General features: G+C 42.0%; 1 protein-coding gene across 12 annotated transcripts in view; it reads left to right on the forward strand.

Annotated features, from left to right (window-relative positions):
* PTPN5 (protein tyrosine phosphatase non-receptor type 5) overlaps positions 1 to 21,218 on the forward strand; it is a 64,135-nt gene that overhangs the window by 39,307 nt on the left and 3,610 nt on the right. For 11 of the 12 annotated variants that reach the window (XR_014542093.1, XM_083588514.1, XM_083588511.1 and 8 more), the window contains 7 exons: positions 2,542 to 2,780; positions 3,881 to 4,070; positions 5,144 to 5,228; positions 7,796 to 7,875; positions 8,777 to 8,914; positions 14,301 to 14,411; positions 18,170 to 18,330. Coding sequence is in view for 11 of the 12 variants with exons in the window: in XM_083588514.1 (XP_083444640.1) it covers positions 2,542 to 2,780; positions 3,881 to 4,070; positions 5,144 to 5,228; positions 7,796 to 7,875; positions 8,777 to 8,914; positions 14,301 to 14,411; positions 18,170 to 18,330 (1,004 nt within the window). In the remaining variant the exon portion in view is untranslated. The remainder of the gene's footprint in view (positions 1 to 2,541; positions 2,781 to 3,880; positions 4,071 to 5,143; positions 5,229 to 7,795; positions 7,876 to 8,776; positions 8,915 to 14,300; positions 14,412 to 18,169; positions 18,331 to 21,218) is intronic. The other variant, XM_083588506.1, reaches the window with a different exon arrangement.

The following is a 21,218-nucleotide window of genomic DNA, read 5'->3' on the forward strand; positions in this document are numbered from 1 at the left end:
TGTAGAATAGATCACACCTTTGGGTACTGCCAGAGTAACACTCCTAACACATTTTATTTCTCTTCACTTTTCTGTTGTGGCTCAACAATATCAATTACAGTATTTGAGACATTGTGTGAAACAGCCCAGTTTTAACCTCTGCTAAAAGAAATCAGGTCAAAATTAACAAGGTGTCTTGGTAAATGGATGCAGAAGTACACTGGCACAAATTCACACAGATAATGAAAAAGAATAAAAGCTCTAAAAATGAAGGCAGAAAATGAGAGTGACCAGGAAAAGGGACAGTTGAAACTTCTCTGAGATGAAGTATTTGAAAAAAATATACATATATGTTATGAAAAATTAATTTTACATAAATAGAAGGGAGTAGAATGCCAATGGTGGCAGAACATGGAATGATGTATGAACTGAAAAGCACTTGTGCCATTCTCTTTAGCAGATCACATAAGAAAAAATCCCTGTTGGTTTGGATCAGGGGTCAGCAAACTTTTTCAGCAGGGGGCCGGTCCACTGTCCTTCAGACCTTGTGGGGGGCCAGACTATATTTTGAAGGGGAAAAAATGAACGAATTCCTATGCCTCACAAATAACCCAGAGATGCATTTTGAATAAAAGGACACATTCTACTCATGTAAAAACACGCTGATTCCTGCACCGTTTGCGGGCCAGATTTAGAAGGCAGTTGGGCCAGATCCGGCCCCCGGGCCTTAGGTTGGCCTACCCATGGTTTGGATACTTCCTTAGAGGACAGGGAGAGGTTGAAGTCCTGGCACTTTGCCAGAGATTATAGGCAGCACACTGTTTTAAACAGTGGAGCCCTTTGAGCAAGCTGTTAAATTGTGGATATTCTGCATTGAATAAAAGCAGACTTGAACTTATCCTCACAGGTTATTAAATTAAGTTGGTTTGCGTATTTAACAGCTTAATATCTGAATTAGATTTAATGCAGTTTTCTGGAAACGCTATGTTTGCACAGTCATAGAGACCAAGCAGACTGACACTGCCAACGCCCTGCCCTCCACCACATCCTATCTCTAGGTGAGGCCCCTATAAATGGAGGCTTCTCTTAACCTTCCTTGACAGCCCCCAAAGGGGTAGATTGGATTTGCATCCTTAAGCTGCTTATTTCATTGCCAACTTGCTCTAGTAGCTCGGAAATTTCTTTTCAACCTGAACCTGCCTCATTGATCCTTGTTCTGTTCTCTGTGGACAGTTGTTGTCCTCTTCTCTGAGAGATGCTGAAATATTTGAAAACTGCGAGTGTGTGTGTGTGTGTGTGTGTGTCCATTTCAAACTTAGTGACTTAATTTGAGAATGGGGTAGCCAGTTCTGGTTATAATATATCTACTAAATAAAGTATAATGCTATGAATTGGGTAGAACCCTTCCTTACATGTCAGATTTTCTGAATTTTCAAGAAAGGTGATTTTCCAAACATTTGTTGTCGTTCAATACTCTTTTTAGTTCTGGACTTGTATCACACTCGGCTTTTCTGTATACCTGGTTCCCTGCTCCAAATTTAGCTTCACATCGAGATAATGATGTTCATCTATGAGCTTTATTCCGGCTCCTGAGCTGTATTGACTGGTTCTTCTCTTTTTAAGATTATTTGAATGAACAAGGAACAATGAACTTATAAAATAACTCTCTCCGTATTTGCAGGAGACCTAGTGTCTTTTTAAAATGAATTGAGTTCCTGGTGTAGGGTGTCTCTGACCAAAGACAGCAATACTTCATTGGAGAGTTGAAAGTGATTTGATTGTAGCATTGCTTTGCAAGATGTGTGAGCACAGCTTTTTTCTCTTTTGCTCACCTGTGGTGAAACAGTGCAAAGGTCCGCCACACCACTGGGCACCACTGAGATCTCCCCCTTCCCAGCAGCAAAGTTGGGTGGCAGAGTGCCACCCCATTTCTCTGGCTTGGCAGGAGGGGAGGTGCTCTGCAAAGCTTTGCCGCTAGACCTGCTCTGCTCCTGGAAGCTGGGGAGACTAGCAGCAAAGCTGGGTGGTGAAACAGGATGCCACCCCTTGGGGATGCCACTTGAATCAGCCACCACATGGGCAAGCCAGCTCCGAGTATGCAGACTGTGAGCAGGCAGTGATTGCTCTTTCAAACAGCCTTCCCCTTTCTGGGACAGGGGTGGGTGGGAATTATCCTATTTCTCCATGATTCTAGAGTAGTCACAGCCTGTGACCTAGGCTTACATGTGATTTTTGTGCACTCATTCACAGTTGATCACTACACAAAGGAGCAAGTGATTTCACATTTGGCATTGACACAGACTTTCCATGCATGGAATGGCTCTGCTGTAGTCAGTGGCAATGCCTAGCAGGTTCCATAAAGCCCTCTGCCTCACTGCAAACATAGAATGGACAGTCCTCTTGTGACACTTGCAAGAAAGAGTTGATTGTGTAGCATTTTCCAGCTTGCTTTAGTGCAGTTTTATTATGCAGAGGTATAATGGACCCATTGATCACTAAAAAGGCAAGTCCTTTTTCAAACATGCAGAAAGGTCCAGATACTGTACATATATTTCCCCATAGATTTGGTATCTGCTGAAGACACCTCCAGATCCCCCATTTCCCCTCCAAGAGGACAGGCGACAGTCTGTAAGCCGCCAGCCTTCATTCACCTATTCCGAGTGGACAGAGGACAAAACTGAAGATGAATTCCTCGATCTGGACCCCGTGCCAGAGACACCAGTATTTGACTGTGTGATGGATATGAAAGTAGAGACAGATCCAGCAACCCTAACGGTTAAATCTGTGGGACTGCAAGAAAGGTAAAGAAATGCAAAGAGCTTGGGTCCAGGAAGGTGGAAGTGTAGGCATTCTGAGTGGATTAGCCCAATAAGAATCTGATTAGTGGGCAGAGTTTATTTTCATTCAGAGCAAGAGAACTGGACTCCATAGTTGCGTCATATGTGCTCTTATAGGCATCTGTGGCTCACCTAGGGCAGGAGTAGCCAGCATCTGCCCTCCAGATGTTTTCGGTGCTCTCCCTGTTAGGAAAAAGGTTATATGAGAGAATCTTTTGAAAATGTTGAATTTTAGGGGGGAGATGTAGCTCTTGAATGACAGTGATCAGTTAGTCATACATTGAGTTTATTCACCATTGTGGCTAAGGACCTAACCAGATATATCAGTCATTAGGATTTGCTTTGATTATTAGTCCCAAATGTTTGAAGAATGGAGATGATCTGGGCAATGTTTAACTCTTCCTCACCAACATTAATCCCCACCCTCTGCCTTCTGGCAAGCTACTATTAGCTCCGTGGGTGTGGGGAAAGACCAGTGCAGATGTTTCTGATTCCTCCTCCTCACCACCACCACCCCTGGAAGTAGATGGGTTTATATCTGAGAAAGGACCCCTTTCTCCAAGTGCCAAGTCTCTGTCTTCAAAGCAGAAGTCATAGTGCTATTCTATAAGAAAGCAAAAAACTGAAAGGAAATCCTAAGTGTGGATCTGGTTAGGCCCTTGGACAAAATGTTGATGTAAATTATGTTGGCACATTGATAACTGATATGGCTAATCAAGGGAACATCATCAATATTGTTATGATAAGGCTGACACCAGTAAATCAAGTTATTCTTTTTAAGCTAATAATTTTGTTTGTATTCTTATTTTTTCTATTCTGTATTTTTTAAATATATATTTTTGAATTGCTAGTGCAATTCCCTGAACTATATATTATTTCAGCATTCTCCAACTTGGAGAATATTATAATGCATGGTTTACACTCATGGTTTCAGGTACCTTTAGATTGATTGGGCTTGGGGAACAACACATTTGTGTGTGTTGCCCAAAGTAAACAAGAAAAGTAGGCAGTCTGTGCTGACTTATTTCACAATCATCAACAAATGTGTGTTATGTCTTGCGCAGGAGGGGTTCAAATGTTTCACTCACATTGGACATGTGCACTCCAGGCTGTTCTGAGCAAGGGTTTGGCTATATTATGTCCCCAAAGGAGGAGTCAGCTCGAGAATACCTCCAGACGGCATCAAACGTTCTCACTGAGGAGGAGCTACACCAGAAAGCATTAGATTCTTTTGTACTCCAGACAGAGTTTTTTGTGAGTATCTTGATAATCTGGGTTTGTAAGAATCAAGCCAATGGCTCATCTCATCCAGCATCCTGTTCTCACAGACAGCTGGGAGAAGCCCACAATCAGGATTCAATCACAAGAGCACTCTCCCTTCCAGCAACTGGTATTCAGAAGCATTGCTGCCTCCAACCATGGAGGTAGCTCATAGCCATCATGGCTAGTTGGCCACTGATGGCCCTGTCCTCCATGAATTTGTCTAATCCTCTTTTAAAGCCATCCAAGTGGGGGACCATCGCTACCTCCTGTGGGATCAGGTTCCATAGTTTAACCATGTGCTGCATGAATGCCCACCAACGTTCAGCTTCATTGATATCCCCAAGGTCTAGTCTTATGAGACTTTCTCCAGGCTTGTGGTTTGTTTCACTCCAAACAAGCAACAAGCTATAGTCAAGGTATGTTCTTGGCTTACCATTTGTTTGGGGGTGGCTTGCCCATTCATGCTTAGCCGTCGATTGACTTAGCCTTATATGTGAACCAGGCCAATGTCAGTAATGGGTTCTGCACAAATGGACAAGAATTACAGTCCAGCAAGTGCAAAGTACTGACCTATAATAAAATAAATTACATGAGAAGTCACGCTACCTCCCCAGGAAGAGCCTTTTCTGTGCTTTAGCTCATCTACTGCTTCCATATCTAAGGGAATGCTATGGCTTCAATCCTGTACATAGTTGAGCTGTTTATAACCCATTGGCTTCAGTGTATTTAAGCACCTTCACCCTCTGCAAGATTGGTGCATAAGCCTTTGGTCACAACAGAGCCCATAACATTCTCCTAAGTGTTAAAAGTAGCTCTTAACTGTGTGTTCCTTAGTGAGTATTTTCAGAAGCATTTTAATATTTTATTTTTTAAAAAAGAGACTCTCTCCCAGGAATCTAGGAATCTGCTTTTGGAGTGTAAAAAATAACTAGAAATGTCACATCACATCTTTGAGCTAATTTCATTGCTGCCACTACTTCACATTCAAAGGAAAGCAACAGGATTCTGCTACTTCCTGTCCCTTCAGAATCTGTTAATGGCTCATATTGTGTATCTTTCAACAGGAAATTCCGATGAACTTTGTTGATCCAAAGGAGTATGATATTCCAGGTTTGGTCCGAAAGAATCGCTACAAAACAATTCTCCCAAGTAAGCACCGTAGCCACGTTACAGCTGTTTGTCAAGCTGAAGTTTCTTGTACTGTGTGATATTGAAGTGTGTGAAATTGCACATGATTGTGAGCTTTTAAAAAACACTTGAAAGATGATGGAATAAGCTTTGCTATCCTTGTGCTTGATATTTTTTATGCTGCTTTCATTCATGGATTCTCTTGATGTGCAGCAGGGGGTAAGTGAGACCTCTGACAAAAGCCAGCTGTATCTCTGAAGTGGCCACATCAACCAGTAAATGTAGTTTCCGATTGGCCAGGCAGAACCACTGAGTAACAAGGATCTTCCACAAAGTACTTTCTTATACCATTAGTCTATTTACTTGGGAAGCTGCCTTATACCACCTCAGGCCTATGGGTCCAGCTAGCTCAGTATTTTCCACACTGACTGACAGGGGCTCCACAGGGTTTCAAACAGGAGTCTTTTCCTAGGGACACCAGGGATTGAACCAGTGGCATTCTGCGTGCAAAGCATTTGCGCTGCCACTGAGCTTTAGTCTAACCTTGCGTTGCCTCCTCTTGCTAGTAGCTGATTTTCAAGGTCTTACACAAAGGTTTCTGCTGCCAGAAACCCTTTAACTAGAGACAATTGAATTGAACTGTGTGTGTCTTCTACATGCAAACAACTGGGCTGTATGCCGTTTGCTTTTACCCCTTTTTCATACAACAGTCGGCCCTATAGCCTACTTAGTTATTTGCAACTTCTAAAGACCTTTTGAATAATACAGAAACTGAAAGCCGAAAGCCTCGCTGATGTTTGGTATGACCCACCCCCCATAACTGACACAATATAATCAGTTCATTTTTATTATTTTGTGGTTTTGTTTTTCTCGTTTCTCCCTCAGTATATACAGATGATTGAGGGATCGTGAGGAGGATGCCTGATTTTCATTTTGTTTAGTTAGGCACATGCAAGGGTAGGTCTGAGTGGTTTGTAATGATTTCATTGGAACCTGGGCAGCACTGCAGCAAATCCTTGTGCCAGCGTACTGGTAAGATTGCTGGTAATGGAGAGGTCTTGGCAAGCTTTCGGATTTCTTTGGGAGAGAAGGAGATTTTGCAGAGGAAGGTCAACATTGCTAGCACCTGTAACTTTGCATGGTACTTTCACAAAAGCAAGGGGGGGGAGAGCTTTTTGCCCCAAGGAACGTGCAGTCTGAAATAGGATACAGAAGAGAAAGGGGAAGTATGTGTAGCAAGGGATAATGGTTACCAAAGCATGTGCCTTCCTTTTGCCATGCTCCCAGTGTTTCTTCTGCTGCAAAGCCAGCCTGCACAGTCCCACACAACCACCTGCCAATCAATCTGTTACTATATCTGTGTGAGCTGCATGTCTTTAGGAGGACAGGGAGAGGCCATGAAGGACAGCTCTAAGCCGTATGTGTGCATGTGGCTCTGAGGACTTGGTCTATTTCAGTTAAACTCGACATCCTTTTCTTATTGCAGCTTCATATTCAGGGACGGCAATCACCTGATTAGTAAAGTTGCCTGCAAAGTGGAATGTGTTGCTTTTGAGGAAGGAGAAATATTCAAGGTTGTCTAAAACAGATGTTCACTCTAGTTAAAATGAAAGGTAAACAGGCACTTAACTTAATGATCAGTTGCCTGCAACTCTACAGTTAATTGCAGTTACTGAGAGAAATGATAATAGTCTTTAATTCAGCTAATTTATATTTCTTTTGTAGGAAATATCTTTTGCAGATTTACAAATTTGTTGTGGAATTCTGAAAAAACCCCTGAAAAGAATCAGTGTCTTTTGAGGAAGCTGGTTGCTTGCTTTATGTTCTTGTTTCAAAAGTGCCAGCCTAAATGGATGAAAATGGCCAGTTTCAAAGAGGCCCAAATCCAAGATCCATCCTCTAAAAGATTCCAGAATTCTAGTGCAAAGGAACACCTCTGCCTTTGCACTGGTACTGGGACCAAGCCTGCCCACTGTAGTAGCAAGCCATCATGGCTGACACCTGTAAAAAGCCTCTGTGCGGAGCAGCAAGAAAATAAATAGCATTTTTTTAAAAAACTGGAGAAAGAGGCAGTGTCACAAAGGCATTGTAATGGGTGCAGAAGTAGCCTGCTTCCCCAGCATTGGTGCAATGTTGTTGTCCATATCGTCTGCTTACTGCCATAAGATGTAGTGATGCATTTTTGCCTTAGATGGCTTTATAAATCCATGGTGGATAGATCTGTCAATGGCTACAAGCCATGATATCTAAATGGAACACCTGCATTCTTCTGAAGTAGTATGCTGCTGGATACCAGTTCCTCTGTGTGCATTCAAGTCATACCTGGGCTTCTCAGAAGCATCTGGATGGCCACCTGGGGGAAGCAGAGTAGACTTACCAAGGCTTTTGATCTGATCCGCCAGGGCTACTGCTACATTTTTAGGATCAAATCTTTGGATGATTTGACATTGCCACAGTGTTTCTCGCCAAGGGTTCATTGCCCATTACTTTTCTGCGGTCGCGGACAGCTGTGCAGTTAATAATAGTACAGAAGGGTATCATGCTTCCTTGTAGCACATAACTCTTAGACTCATGCTTTGGTTTTCCAGATCCTCACAGCAGAGTGTGCCTTACCTCAGACGATCAAGATGATCCCCTGAGCTCTTACATCAATGCCAACTACATTAGGGTAAGAGCTAAGCAATCCTGAAGGGTTTTCCGCATAAGTGGGTTTCAATTATTCATGAACAGCTGCAAAATTCCATAGATCACCATTCCCACCCCAAAACACACCTTGTAGTCTTTAAAAACACTTGCAATTGTTTTGGATACCAGCTTTTGTTACTTCAGTAACAGAGAATGACACCAGCCCTCTTTACTGTCCAAAGGACATTTCCCTGGTTCATATAGGCCCTGCACTTGAACTTGGAGCTTATTTGGTAGCAGTTGACACAACTCAGACAGAGAACTTATATATGAGCTGTAGGCTCCATCTACTCCTGGCTCTGAGCCAGACCCTGATCTGGGCAGATGCTTACATATCCTTCCTCCTTCTTCCCACAAGTAGCCTCATGCAGCTATCTAGCTACTTCAACAGCAGCTCTGAAGCTTTTGCCTGCTTTGTCCCTGTGGGTCAAGGGTGGTTCTGGGAGCCAGCCAGGAACCTATGGAGACCTCTTGTGGGGATGTCTGGATCCAACAGTTCAGAAGGGCTGTTGGTGGTGTGGAAATCTTGCTCCCCTTGCACCTTCTCCAAGGAGACTTCAGATTTCAAGGCCTGGGCAGTGCTGAACCCTGAGGGTCTAACACAGCTCTTGGGCTCCAGCAAAACCAAAAAGAGCATAATCGAGCTTGGTTTAACCATGCTTCTTGCATAGCATAAATGCTTCCATTGCCATAGCAACCATTGCTTCTTGTATAAATTGAAGTTGTGCCTTCTGTCCTTGGCTTGTGTGTGGTGGGGGGAGGTGGGAGAAAGAGTGCACTAGCACATTTATTTTTGATTTGCTAAGTGTCCTTGGGTAAAAGACTGGAGAACTGAGGTCTGTGCACAGCTCAACACTAATGAACCCTTGTTGCTTTGTTGGCAGGGCTATAGAGGAGAAGAAAAGGTGTACATTGCTACTCAGGGACCCATAGTTAATACTGTCAGTGATTTCTGGAGAATGGTGTGGCAGGAGCGTTCTCCAATTATTGTCATGATTACCAATATAGAAGAGATGAATGAGGTAATGCTGAGTCTCTGCTCTTTATCCCATGTTGTAATTGATGTTTCCACAGTGGATGCCTGAGCCATGGGAAATGATTGAATAAAATATGGTTCCATTCATGAAGCTAGTTTGCTTTGTAAATTACCTCAGTAGTCATGGTTTGGAGTGCTTTAAAAAGGCATGATGAGCAAAACATCAGCACACATGTAAGCCCCATCCCAACATTGAAGAAGGTGAATAATACATTTGTTACTTGTTTGTTGTGAGATTGAAATGACTTTTCCAAAGGCAATGGATGCTGTGTTTTCCCAGCACTTAATTATGTTATTAGGGAAGTATGATTTCTACCCTTATAGCTTTCCAGTTTCTAATGCTGATTAGAAATGGTCGCTTATCCCCGCTTCTCGGGTGGGCAGTGCTTGCAGTCCAGCGCAGCTCAGCAGCACATGGAAGGAAGAGGGTGATCCCTCCCTCCTTTGCAGCAATCCTGGCCACGGAGGATGCTGGGCTTGCCCACCAAAACCTATAATTTGAATAGGCTAGTCACAGCCTTCAGGGTGGGAAGAGCATCAGCAGTGAACCAGAGGGAGCAAAGCGTCTCTCTGGCCCACCACTGCAGCTTAAAAGGCCAGCTGCACTTTCTACAAGCGGTGCAGTCAGTGACAGATCAACCCGCTCACCCACCGAGTAATTGGGTCTGTTGATCCTGTGTTCATAAACTTGCTTTGGATACATTAGGTCACTATATTCAGGGCCAGGAAGGAATTTGCCTGGAAACAAATTTAGACCATCTGGGGGTTTTGCCTTCCTCCTAGGAATCACCACAACTGTTGGTAGATAAGGCGTTGGGTTGAATCCTGTAGTCTTATTTCTGGAAGGGGATGAAGTGGTTCATTACCCCCTTCCCCTCCAGCAGGTGCAATATCTCAATAAAGGAATCTAGGTGGAAGTTCTGTCCTGAAGCCTATAGGAGAGCAGATAGGCCTTAGAACTTCCAGAGGGCAGCTTAGAGGACCAGCTTAATTGACTCACATCTTGAGGTAGCCTTTAACTGAGGCACGATCCTGAAAATCTCCAGCCAACAGGCAGGAGTATCAACCAGAAAGAACACCCAATGCCTAAGCCAAACCTACCTGCATCTGTAATCAATAATGTTGTAGCCATTTTCAATCCAAGAACATTGTTGTGCCCGTTTGTCCACCAGTTCTTGCCTCGTCCCTTCCCATGCCCTAGTTTCATCTATGACTGGGTTAGGTATTCCTCCTGCCCAGGAGAGGCATGGAACCTTGTGATCAACATTTATGTAACATCCTGGTTGTGTTTATGTCTCTCCATTTTAGCTCTTTGTCTCATCCAGGACAGAGCTCTGACTCTGCTCTTTTTTGGTTAATCTCCTCCTACATTTCTTTAGCACATTTTTCTTTTCCATACCCAATTCTCTTTTCCTTAATTTTTTTTTAAGCTATTTCTCTCTCTTCTCTGCCATTTCCTCTTCTTCTCCTTCCTTTCCTACTCAGCTCCCTAGTGGTAATTCCACTACACACCATTGTTCCTGTCACATGGGATAACAATGTGACTGTTCCAGATCCTAGCCAAGCCACCTTGATAGAGTTGATACTCATCAGCAGATATGATCTACTCTGTAGGGTCCTTCAATCTCTCTGTCGCATGGAGCTTCTGGAAGGTTCCCCTCTAGTTGGAATCCCAACCTACTTTGGAGGTTGAGATCAAATCTCTTGCTATGTGGGATTCTGTGCTAGCAAGGGTAGGGTATCAAAGGTGTTCACATGCTTATTTACCTCTCCTGGGGTAACGAGGACTTGCTCTATTCATGGGTGGGTGCCTCACTTACCCATCTGGACAAAATACTTTCACACAGTGAGTACCCAAACTTACATTTCCCTCCCCTTAAAGTGAGCTGCCTCCAAGTTCTGCTGTCACCGATGTCATTTTCTCAACATCTGTTTTACTTCCAGGTTAGCAACTGGGCAGCTGACACCCCTTAAGAGTCTGGATTTAACCCTGTTGTTTCTAGCTGCTGCTATTTCTACTTGAGGCATTGGTATATTGCAGTATGGATTGCTATGCGCAACATAGCTGAGCAACTGTTTGACTTAATCAGTTTGATAAATTCTGTGAATCTGTGAATCAATTCTGTGGGCAAAAGAGCTTAATAGATCACGGTCAGCTACCATTTTTCTTCCAATCTATCCATCGCAACTTGTATCTGCAGTGCTACTTGGATGTTACCAAGGAGATAGGAAAACTGTGCAACCTAACGGCACATGCACACTCACTTTTTCCAAAAGACACATTTGGTTAGAAGTCATTCATTAATCACAAAAGTCTAGTAGATGTCATCAGTCTCTGTACTAACAAAAGATATGATTGAGCGCAATGTTTCATTGATACCTCTTGTTTAAAGAATAAAATCATGCCATGAGACTCTGATATAAATATAGGCTACAGTCCCCTTCTTGTTAGCATCCCTGTTCTGATGTTTCTCTCCCCCTACCCCACCTTGCCAGCTTCAAATTATTATATGAACACTATGTCTTAAAATGTGTCGACGCAGAGCTGAAACCTTTGTTATGCCATGATGCTTGAGAAAGAGTCTTTGTGTTCCTGCTATATACGTTCAATAATGCAAGGATTAGTGGCTCACTATTCCAGCACTTTTGTCAGGTCTAATCTGAACTGACAGACAGCCCACGGAAATGTGTGGGTGTTCTTCATTTCAGCTGCTTGGAGTCTGAGCTATAGATAGTTACTAGCACATTTGTCAGTTTTTACAATGGATGAGCGCTATTGTAGCATGGAGGGACTGCGTCGAGGCGGGGGAACAGAATTGTGAAAATTTGACTCATGAAATGGTAGTGACAAATTTTCCCACTGGTGTAAACCAGTGGTGCGGCTTACATGCAAAGGTGCAGCAGCAGAAAAATGTGGCTATTCTGTATTATCTCCCTTATTTAACTTTTATTTGGTCTCCGTTCATTACATTTATCCTGGAGGCCTAGACAGTTCCTTTGCAAGAAACCATGTGGGGGGTCCATCACATTATGAGTTCTCCCTTGCAAATGGCACTGACTCATGAATCATGGGTACAAATGCTCATAAGGTTATGGGCATGGCTCATATGGCACCTTTACCGAGCAGTGTGGCTGAAACATGTAAGATTTGCCATAAGAGTACAAATATACCTTAAAGACAGAGATGAACAAACCATACAACCCTGAGATAGAAGGTAGTTGTTGTTGTTTAGGCGTTTAGTCGTGTCCGACTCTTCGTGACCCCATGGACCAGAGCACGCCAGGCACTCCTGTTTTCCTGTTTGGTCAAATACATGTTGGTAGTTTCGAGAACACTGTCCAACCATCTCGTCCTCTGTCGTCCCCTTCTCCTTGTGCCCTCCATCTTTCCCAACATCAGGGTCTTTTCCAGGGAGTCTTCTCATGAGGTGGCCAAAGTATTGGAGCCTCAGCTTCAGGATCTGTCCTTCCAGTGAGCACTCAGGGCTGATTTCCTTAAGAATGGATAGGTTTGATCTTCTTGCAGTCCATGTGACTTTCAAGAGTCTCCTCCAGCACCATAATTCAAAAGCATCAATTCTTCAGCGATCAGCCTTCTTTATGGTCCAGCTCTCACTTCCATACATCACTACTGTGAAAACCATAGCTTTAACTATACGGACCTTTGTCGGCAAGGTGATGTCTCTGCTTTTTAAGATGTTGTCTAGGTTTGTCATCGCTTTTCTCCCAAGAAGGAGGCGTCTTTTAATTTCGTGGCTGCTGTCACCACCTGCAATGATCATGGAGCCCAAGATGGTAAAATCTGACACTGCCTCCATTTCTTCCCCTTCTATGGAAGCAATGACAGATTTTACCTTCTTGGGCTCCATGATCACTGCAGATGGTGAAGGTAAAGGAACCTTTATGTCTCTTGATAACTGAGTGAGATACTGAGGGAAAGGTGGGGAATCCCCTTCTGCATAAATTCTTCCATTACTAATGAGAAAAGTGTTATTATATATAATTTATTAATAATCAAGGTGGAACTTTCTTTCATGCAGTTCTTTTAAATGCAGGAGCCTATTCTGGATCTGCCAACCAGAGGATTTTAAACATCCAGAGGCTGCTGTTCAAAGGGAAAGCCAACAATTCTACTTGGCATATGCAAGCTGTGGGTGCAACACACCTAAAGTAGCTCTTTGCATTTGTTAGCTGTAGAATTCATTCAAAAAGTTTGCAAACAGCTTAATTTTTCTAAAATCTCTGCAGTGTGCTACATGAAACCAAGAAACAACATAATTAAAACATAAATATCGCCCTGAGACCCCCCCGGGTAGAGGGCAGTATACAAAATCAATAATAATAATAATACAACATAAATCCAGTAAGACAGTAGTATAAAAGCATGTGAAAACAGGCATTCATACACATAAAACCTGGGCTGGGTCAGATCTTATGGGTCAGGAAAAGTCTGGCCAAAAAACTATGGCTTTACAAGACACGTGAAGGAACTGGTGATTGCTGCTTCATATATGGCAGTACATAATATCACAACTGGTCTTTGGAAACAATTTGCACAACTTGCTTAAATACGTCTGGAGACAGGACTGGGTGCCAGCTGAAGTTTATGTTTTTAAAAGTGGGGGGCCAACCACAGCTGTTTTATCTCAGAGTCCTCAGCATAACATGATGCCTGCAGCTCTAGGTAAAGGTAAAGGGACCCCTGACCATTAGGTCCAGTCGTGGCCAACTCTGGGCTTGCGGCGCTCATCTCGCTTTATTGGCCGAGGGAGCCGGCGTACAGCTTCCGGGTCATGTGGCCAGCATGACTAAGCCGCTTCTGGCAAACCAGAGCAGCACACAGAAATGCCGTTTACCTTCCCGCCAGAGCAGTACCTATTTATCTACTTGCACTTTGACGTGCTTTCAAACTGCTAGGTTGGCAGGAGCAGGGACCGAGCAATGGGAGCTCACCCCGTTGCGGGGATTCGAACCACCGACCTTCTAATCGGCAAGTCCTAGTCTCTGTGGTTTAACCCACAGCACCACCTGCGTCCCTCAGTCTGCTCTAGCAGACACTAATTCATTCTGAATGAGATCAAGTTTTGGCTACAAATTCTGGCCATTTTTGGTTTGTATGCTTCTGCACACACACACACACCCCATCCCACCCTGCTTTACGCAATATCTGGCCTGAAGAAGAGTCCTGCAAAACCCAAAACCTTGCCCCCTATTTTGTGACAGATTGATTGGTCCTAAAAAAAGTTGTTATTGTAGATTTTGGAGTTATGTGGCTTATTTTGCTTTTTAAGTGTACTTTTTTTTAGTACAGCAAAGTCACTCCTGTGCCAGCCGATAACTTATTTTATATGTATGGTTTATATTTTGTTCAGAAATGTACAGAATACTGGCCAGAAGAACAGGTTACCTATGAAGGAATTGAAATCACGGTTAAAAGAGTTATACAAGCAGACGATTACCGGTTAAGGCTTATTACCCTAAAGGTAAGATCACTCAGGTATATGTGGAGCTGCATGAAAAAGGCCTTTCCAGGGTTGCTCATAAAGTTGCCATTTTATATCCAGCCTATAAAACACAGCTGAAACACCACTTTTCATTACTGCACTGATTATGTGTCTGTCTGGTTTCCAACCATGTACGCAATATAGTAATGAAAGCAGTCAGGTATTTTAGATTGAATGTGTGCAGCTCAAAGACTTTCCAGCCACTTGTGCTCATCCAGCGGAAGAATTCTGTGAGTCATTCCACACAATTCTAGCACCGGTCATTTATTACAGCATGCTTGCTCAGTAAATGTTCCTTATGTACATTGACTAGCCTCTAAATGCAGGAATCACCAGCCTGGCACCCACAGGCATCGCATTGGTGGGCCTTACAATTGGAGGGGGTTTTTTTTCGGAAACAGCAGGCCCTTCAGCTGTAGGGGGGATTTTCTGAATTATGTGGGTAATTCAGAAATTACTTGGGCAGAGAGGGAGAGATGTATGTGTGGTCTGTTTGCATGTGTGGTCTGTGTGTGAGAGGCAGCAAGGTGTGTATGGCTATGTCAATGTGAATTTATAGGGTGTGTGTGTGTGAGAGAGAGAGAGAGAGAGAGAGAGAGAGAGAGCCCAATAGTCCGTATGGGTGTAGTGAGTGTACTCCTGTGCTCTGTGTGCAAGAGTGGGTGTCGTATGCCTACCTTGTGTATTTTTCCTGGTCCTGGGGAATGCTCTCTGTTGGTAAACAGCAGCAGCAGCAGCAGTATTGTGCGTCATGGAGATGTGTCAATATTGTGTGATCTCCACAATCAGGACCATCAGGACACAGGTGACTTCCCACAGCAAGCATGAGGTTGTCAGGAGGGGGTAGATATGACAGCTATCACCAACACTTTCTTGAAATTGGAAATGTGCTTGCTGGTCCAATAAGGTTTGTAACTCCTGACCTACCGTATTTTTCGCTCTATAACACACACCCGACCATAACACGCACGTAGTTTTTAGAGGAGGAAAATCCGTAGGCATGCCACCCGTAGGCATTCCCTCCATAACACACACAGACATTTCCCCTTACTTTCTAGGAGGAAAAAAGTGAGTGTTATGGTGCAAAAAATACGGTAAATGTATGGCTTTAGAATAACAGCGTTGCTTGTACTATCCCATTCCAACATCTTTAGATTCCCCTTTGTCCCTTCTATTCAGTGTGCTTCGCTAGCTGCAAAAAACGGGCAGAGGATTTTTTCTTATCAACAAAAACCAGGAGTGGTTTATCAAAATGTTTTGAGGATGGAAGTGAAGACTGAGAGTTTCAAGAGAGAGCTCTAGAACAACAACCACCTGTTTAATTTTATCTTTTTACCTCTGAAAGATCTCAGTAAGGATTTTGTTTTCAGTGGTACAGTGGTACCTTGAATTACTTACGCTTCAGGTTACAGACGCTTCAGGTTACAGACTCCGCTAACCCAGAAATAGTACCTCGGGTTAAGAACTTTGCTTCAGGATGAGAACAGAAATGGTGCAGCAACAGCGCAGCAGAAGTGGGAGGCCCCACTAGCTAAAGTGGTGCTTCAGGTTAAGAACAGTTTCAGGTTAAGAACGGACCAGAACGAATTAAGTTCTTAACCTGAGGTACCACTGTATTTCAAAAAGCCATTATTATTATTATTATTATTACTACTACTACTACTACTACTACTTTATTTTATTATTAATTATTATAGTATATTATAGTCTACTGAGCCTTTTGTCGGTAAAGATTTGGGGGTCTTTTAAAGGATTTATAAAAGAGAAGTTGGATACAGTGTTGTTTTGTTGGAAGGCTTTAAGTGGTGTTAAAGACTACATTTTCAGCTGCCAACTAGAATGCTTAATTTATCTTTATGTGTTCTCTGACTGAGTAACAGACATCACAGCCTGATCTCCTGTGACCTGTTGCACTGGAAGCAAAGTGTTCAAGGCCACTTCTATTCGTGCTTCTGTTCGTAAATGTTTGTAATGTTGTTGGGCCAGTGGCATGAGCAGGTATCCAGCTGTATAACGTCTGCAGTTGGGTGTCTTCAGTGCTGTTGTGCCACAAAGGCTCCTTCCAGCACCATCTTTGGCACAAATGGAGCTACACAGGACTCTTGCCCAATGCCATACAGAGCAACCAGGTGCAATCAAGATCCTTTCTCCCTCTTCTACCAGCAACCATCATAAGCGTAATTTAATGACATACGGTGATTCATAAAACAGTAAATCTTCCACACCTCCCATAAGCAACATCTTCTGTCATAGTTATATGATTTATAGGGTTGGAGTATTAAGTGTTGGTGGTTTCAGTTTCTCTCTGGGTTTTGTTTATTTACTAAATCCAAACTTCACTGGTCAAAATGCTTAGTGCTATGTATTTCCTTCATGCCATTCCCACACATCAGAACGCCTAAAAATCAACTGCACTCCAGTAGTTATTAATGATTTCAACTGATTTAAAGTTTAAGATCATAAGAAGATCATTTAAGCTAGTCTTGTTGATTTAAGTTTTAGTACTAAATGTTGCTTTTCTTGGGCCCTTCCATAGATGCATATATTTGAAAGTAAATGTTTAGCACAGTGTAAAATTTCCCCATCAATGCCTAAAAGGTTGAAGCAAACATTCCATTGACCTCTAGTTCCAATCGGGCACAAGATTAAGCAGCCATAAAGTGAAGCAGGCTGAATTACCGTATTTTTTGCTCTATAAGACTCACTTTTTCCCTCCTAAAAAGTAAGGGGAAATGTGTGTGCGTCTTATGGAGCGAATGCAGGCTGCACAGCTATCCCAGAAGCCAGAACAGCAAGAGGGATTGCTGCTTTCACTGCACAGCGATCCCTCTAGCTGTTCTGGCTTCTGAGATTCAGAATATTTTTTTCTTGTTTTCCTCCTCCAAAAATTAGATGCGTCTTGTGGTCTGGTGCGTCTTATAGAGCGAAAAATACGGTAATTAGCATGCCTGAAAACTGAGCAGCATATCTGTTGATTCAACAGGGATATTATTATTTTTTTGGAAAAGAAAGCTTTATGTCTTACGCTTTCACAGAGAGTGACATGTGGTATATGCAGTTAGAAATAGCTGTCTGTCTATTAGGTTATAAATATGATTTCTTTCCATTTATGTTCCCAATATTATTAAGAACATAATTATATTTTGAAAACAGCTCTTCAGTTTGCTGAATAGCAGCAAGAAAGTATGACCTCTGAAAAGTGTAAATTGCGTACATTGCCAACATAGTATTGCAAGCCTTAATTTTACTCTGATGTCATAAGTTAGTCCAGGAGGCCATCTCAGGATAGCAGCAGAGTCAGTGTGGCTTTGCCAGCAATTGGCGTTAATTATATATTTAAAGTTATTTATATACCATTCATGAAAGATAGCTGCAAAGATATTGTTGCAGTTTGCAGTTTTAAATAAAGCAACACATCATTAAATCTGGGCAAAAAGACAGGAAAATATATAATTTTCAAAAATAATAATAATTTTGGAAGAAGAAGACTACATAGCACAACAGATCCTTATGCGTCCTTGGGGAGAATAATGTAGCTTTAAGACAGGTTAAATATTTCATCTTTATATTTAATTTTCTATCTTGTTATCAGCCCTTATTACACAAATCCCCTTTGAGAAGGGTTAGTAAACTGCATACCCCAAGAAAATGTTTTTTAAAACTCATTAAGGAGTCTCACCTTTTGGAAAATACCTTTTCTGGTTGCCTGTATAAATCTCTTTATAACTCTCTTATAGAAGGGTGAAGAAATAAGAAATCTGAAACACTACTGGTATACTTCCTGGCCAGATCAGAAGACTCCTGATCAAGCACCAGCCCTGTTGCAGCTGGTTCAGGAAGTGGAAGAGGCCACACAGTGTGCAGAAGAACAGAATGCTCCAATCATAGTTCACTGCAGGTAGCTTAATTATGCATTGTTAAACCACCATGAAGAGAGAGGAAAGAACATGGGAAGTTTTAAGGAAGTTGTGTTGTGTTAAAGTAACCTTCTCTTGCAGTGCTGATCTAGAGAGTTCAGGTATCTGACGAAGTGTGCATGCACACGAAAACTCATACCAATAACAAATTTAGTTGGTCTCTAAGGTGCTACTGGAAGGAATTTTTTTATTTTGTTTCGACTACGGCAGACCAACACGGCTACCTACCTGTAACTAGAGAGTACAATTTCTGCATGATCCACCTGCTGTGAAAAACTGCTTTTAACTACTGTTCTGTTAGCCTGTGTCAGGTAAGGTAGTGAGGAAGCATCTCTTGCTTCTAATTTGGCACTGGAACTTCAAAGAGAAGTCGTCCCCCCCCAAAAAAAACCCCAGAAGTATGGCCCCAGCAGCCTTTATGATGTGAAAACCTTATACCGACATTTTCACTTGAGTTTGTGCTGGAAGTGACCTGACTCTTTTATTGTCCCCATCTGCTGTACAGATGGAATGGAAAACAGCGTGGGTTGCTTAATTAACCATGCAATGTGGGGAAACAGTCAGTTTAAAGGGGGGTAGAGATAGGCTCATTTAATTATTTTTCCTAGGCTGTCAGTGACCCGGTTTCTGAGGTGAAGCTGCAGCCATTTCCCCCACCACAATTCTGCCACTCATTTTTTGTAATGACATCCAGGTGACACTGAAGGTGTTTGCAGGTGAATCAACATTATACACATGTGTGTGCACACACAGATATATATATATATATATATATATATATATATATATATATATATATGGAAAATTATGCAAATTTGACCTTCTCATATATCATTCTCTAGGTGGAGTCCTGGGGTCACATGGTACATTCAATTCATAGTGGACAGGAGTTCTCCTCCACTGAATTGCCCAGTTAGCATATGAACTGGATTCATATGAAGTGACTCATAGTCTCTGGGAAAGTCGCTGTTAATATTGAATGATCTATGTGCGTGAGGGAGAGGGAAGGAGAGAGAGATGAAGATCATCCTTATCCTAGTAAAAATTCATAGCTTTGTTCTTGGGCTTTCCTGGGCTTGTTCACAGTAGAAAATGGCAGACTTGCTTTTTAAATAAAAATAAATACTAAAATAGATTTTGATTTTTTTATGAACATCATAAGAGCAGCCAAGCATGCATGGAAAATGAGCAGAGATCAGCTATCATAAATTATACATTGAAATGAAAGACTAGTTGGTGTTCTCATACAAAATAAATTCAGGTTCTGATAATATAAGTTCCTTTTTTATATACCACTGGACTTTGGCAGGCAGCAGGGAACATTCCTATTTTAAAGCAGATATCCTTTTTGATATGGTTACAGAAAGAGTCCATAATTGACCATATATAATGAACAATCATTTAATGTCATGACACTGGATAAATTTTAAAACCAAATATGAGCATTCCTTGTATAAACTGGCCTGGGGGGGGGGGGACCAATGAGATCCTGGTGGCCTTAAATGTACTGTGCTGTATCAATGCACAAATATCAGTATGCCAAACCTCTTAAAGTAATCGTAAAAGTATATCTGCATAATATAGCAAAATCAGTTTTCTAAAACAGCTTTTTGCCAGAATTCTCAGTTTATCCTGTGCTCACAAGTGCTGTGTCAATGTATCTTAATAGAATGCTATTTTATCCAGACTCCTAGCTGTCCAGTTTTGATGGTCTTCTTGTCCAATGCCTTTATCCCAGCCATTCAGATACATTTTGTAACTTGTTTAAATGAGGAAAGTACTGCTGCAAAATGCATGTATCAACTGTCCTTAAAATAATACTCCATTATACAACATGCTTTGTCGCTTTTGCTTCTCATTTTTCATTAAAATAATTTTAAAATAATAAATAGAATTTATCACTTGCTGCCACCCATAAATGCAATACAAGAACAACTCTGGTCAATAACCAAAGATTAACCTGAAGAACAATATTGTTGCATTGTTATAGACCAGGGGATCTTTTATTTTATTTTGGTGGTGGTGGTGGTTGGTGGAAATCAAATCAAATCTTGTGTCCTGTATACATCTCTATAGTGCTGGATGAAAAGACTGCCCACAAGTAGCATTTCTTTATTTCCCCCAAGGGCACAGCTGGTGGCCAAAATTATCTAAGTGACAATGAATGAAATTCCATTTGAGATGCTACCAGCACTTCTTGAGACCTGCAAAACGGGGAAAGCTCTTGGACTGAGGAGTAATTGTTATTTGCTGCTTCCATTATTTAAAGTGACATGTTGACATATCAGGCCTGACAGAAGCCAGATGGCTCACCTAACATCTGTCTGGCATTGCACCCTGTAACATTTTCCTCCAATCTATGTGGTAATCTTTCACTGAATATATATATGTATGGCTGATGGTTAGAACATTATTTTCTGTCTTTTTCATTTCCTCAAATAAATGATAACTGCTTATTCTGGACAAAGAAAACATCTTATTAAACTGTCTCTCTGCATACCAGATTCTCACAAACTCTCCTTATGGGGTACACAGAGGTTATGCCAACTGAGTTTCAATGGTGGGGGAAAAAACAAACAAACACAGACATACCCCTTGCTTAATGGTTTAGGGCCAAATTAAATACATGTAAGACGCAAGTACACTCTGATTAACTGAGTCTTCTTATCTGTTACTGCTTTCTTCAAACCACACTTACCAAAGTAAAAAAATCAGCTACTTAAAATTTAAAAACCTATTGCAGACCTAGGTATAGTTTCTGCCCACATTCTGGGCTGGCTGGCTGGCTTGCAGCGTTAAACCACAATTTACAATAAACTATGAACGCTTTAGGGACACGGGTGGCACCGTGGGTTAAACCACAGAACCT

Source organism: Podarcis filfolensis (genome assembly GCF_964270895.1).
Source record: "Podarcis filfolensis genome assembly, chromosome: 1".
Classification (NCBI taxonomy): domain Eukaryota; kingdom Metazoa; phylum Chordata; class Lepidosauria; order Squamata; family Lacertidae; genus Podarcis; species Podarcis filfolensis.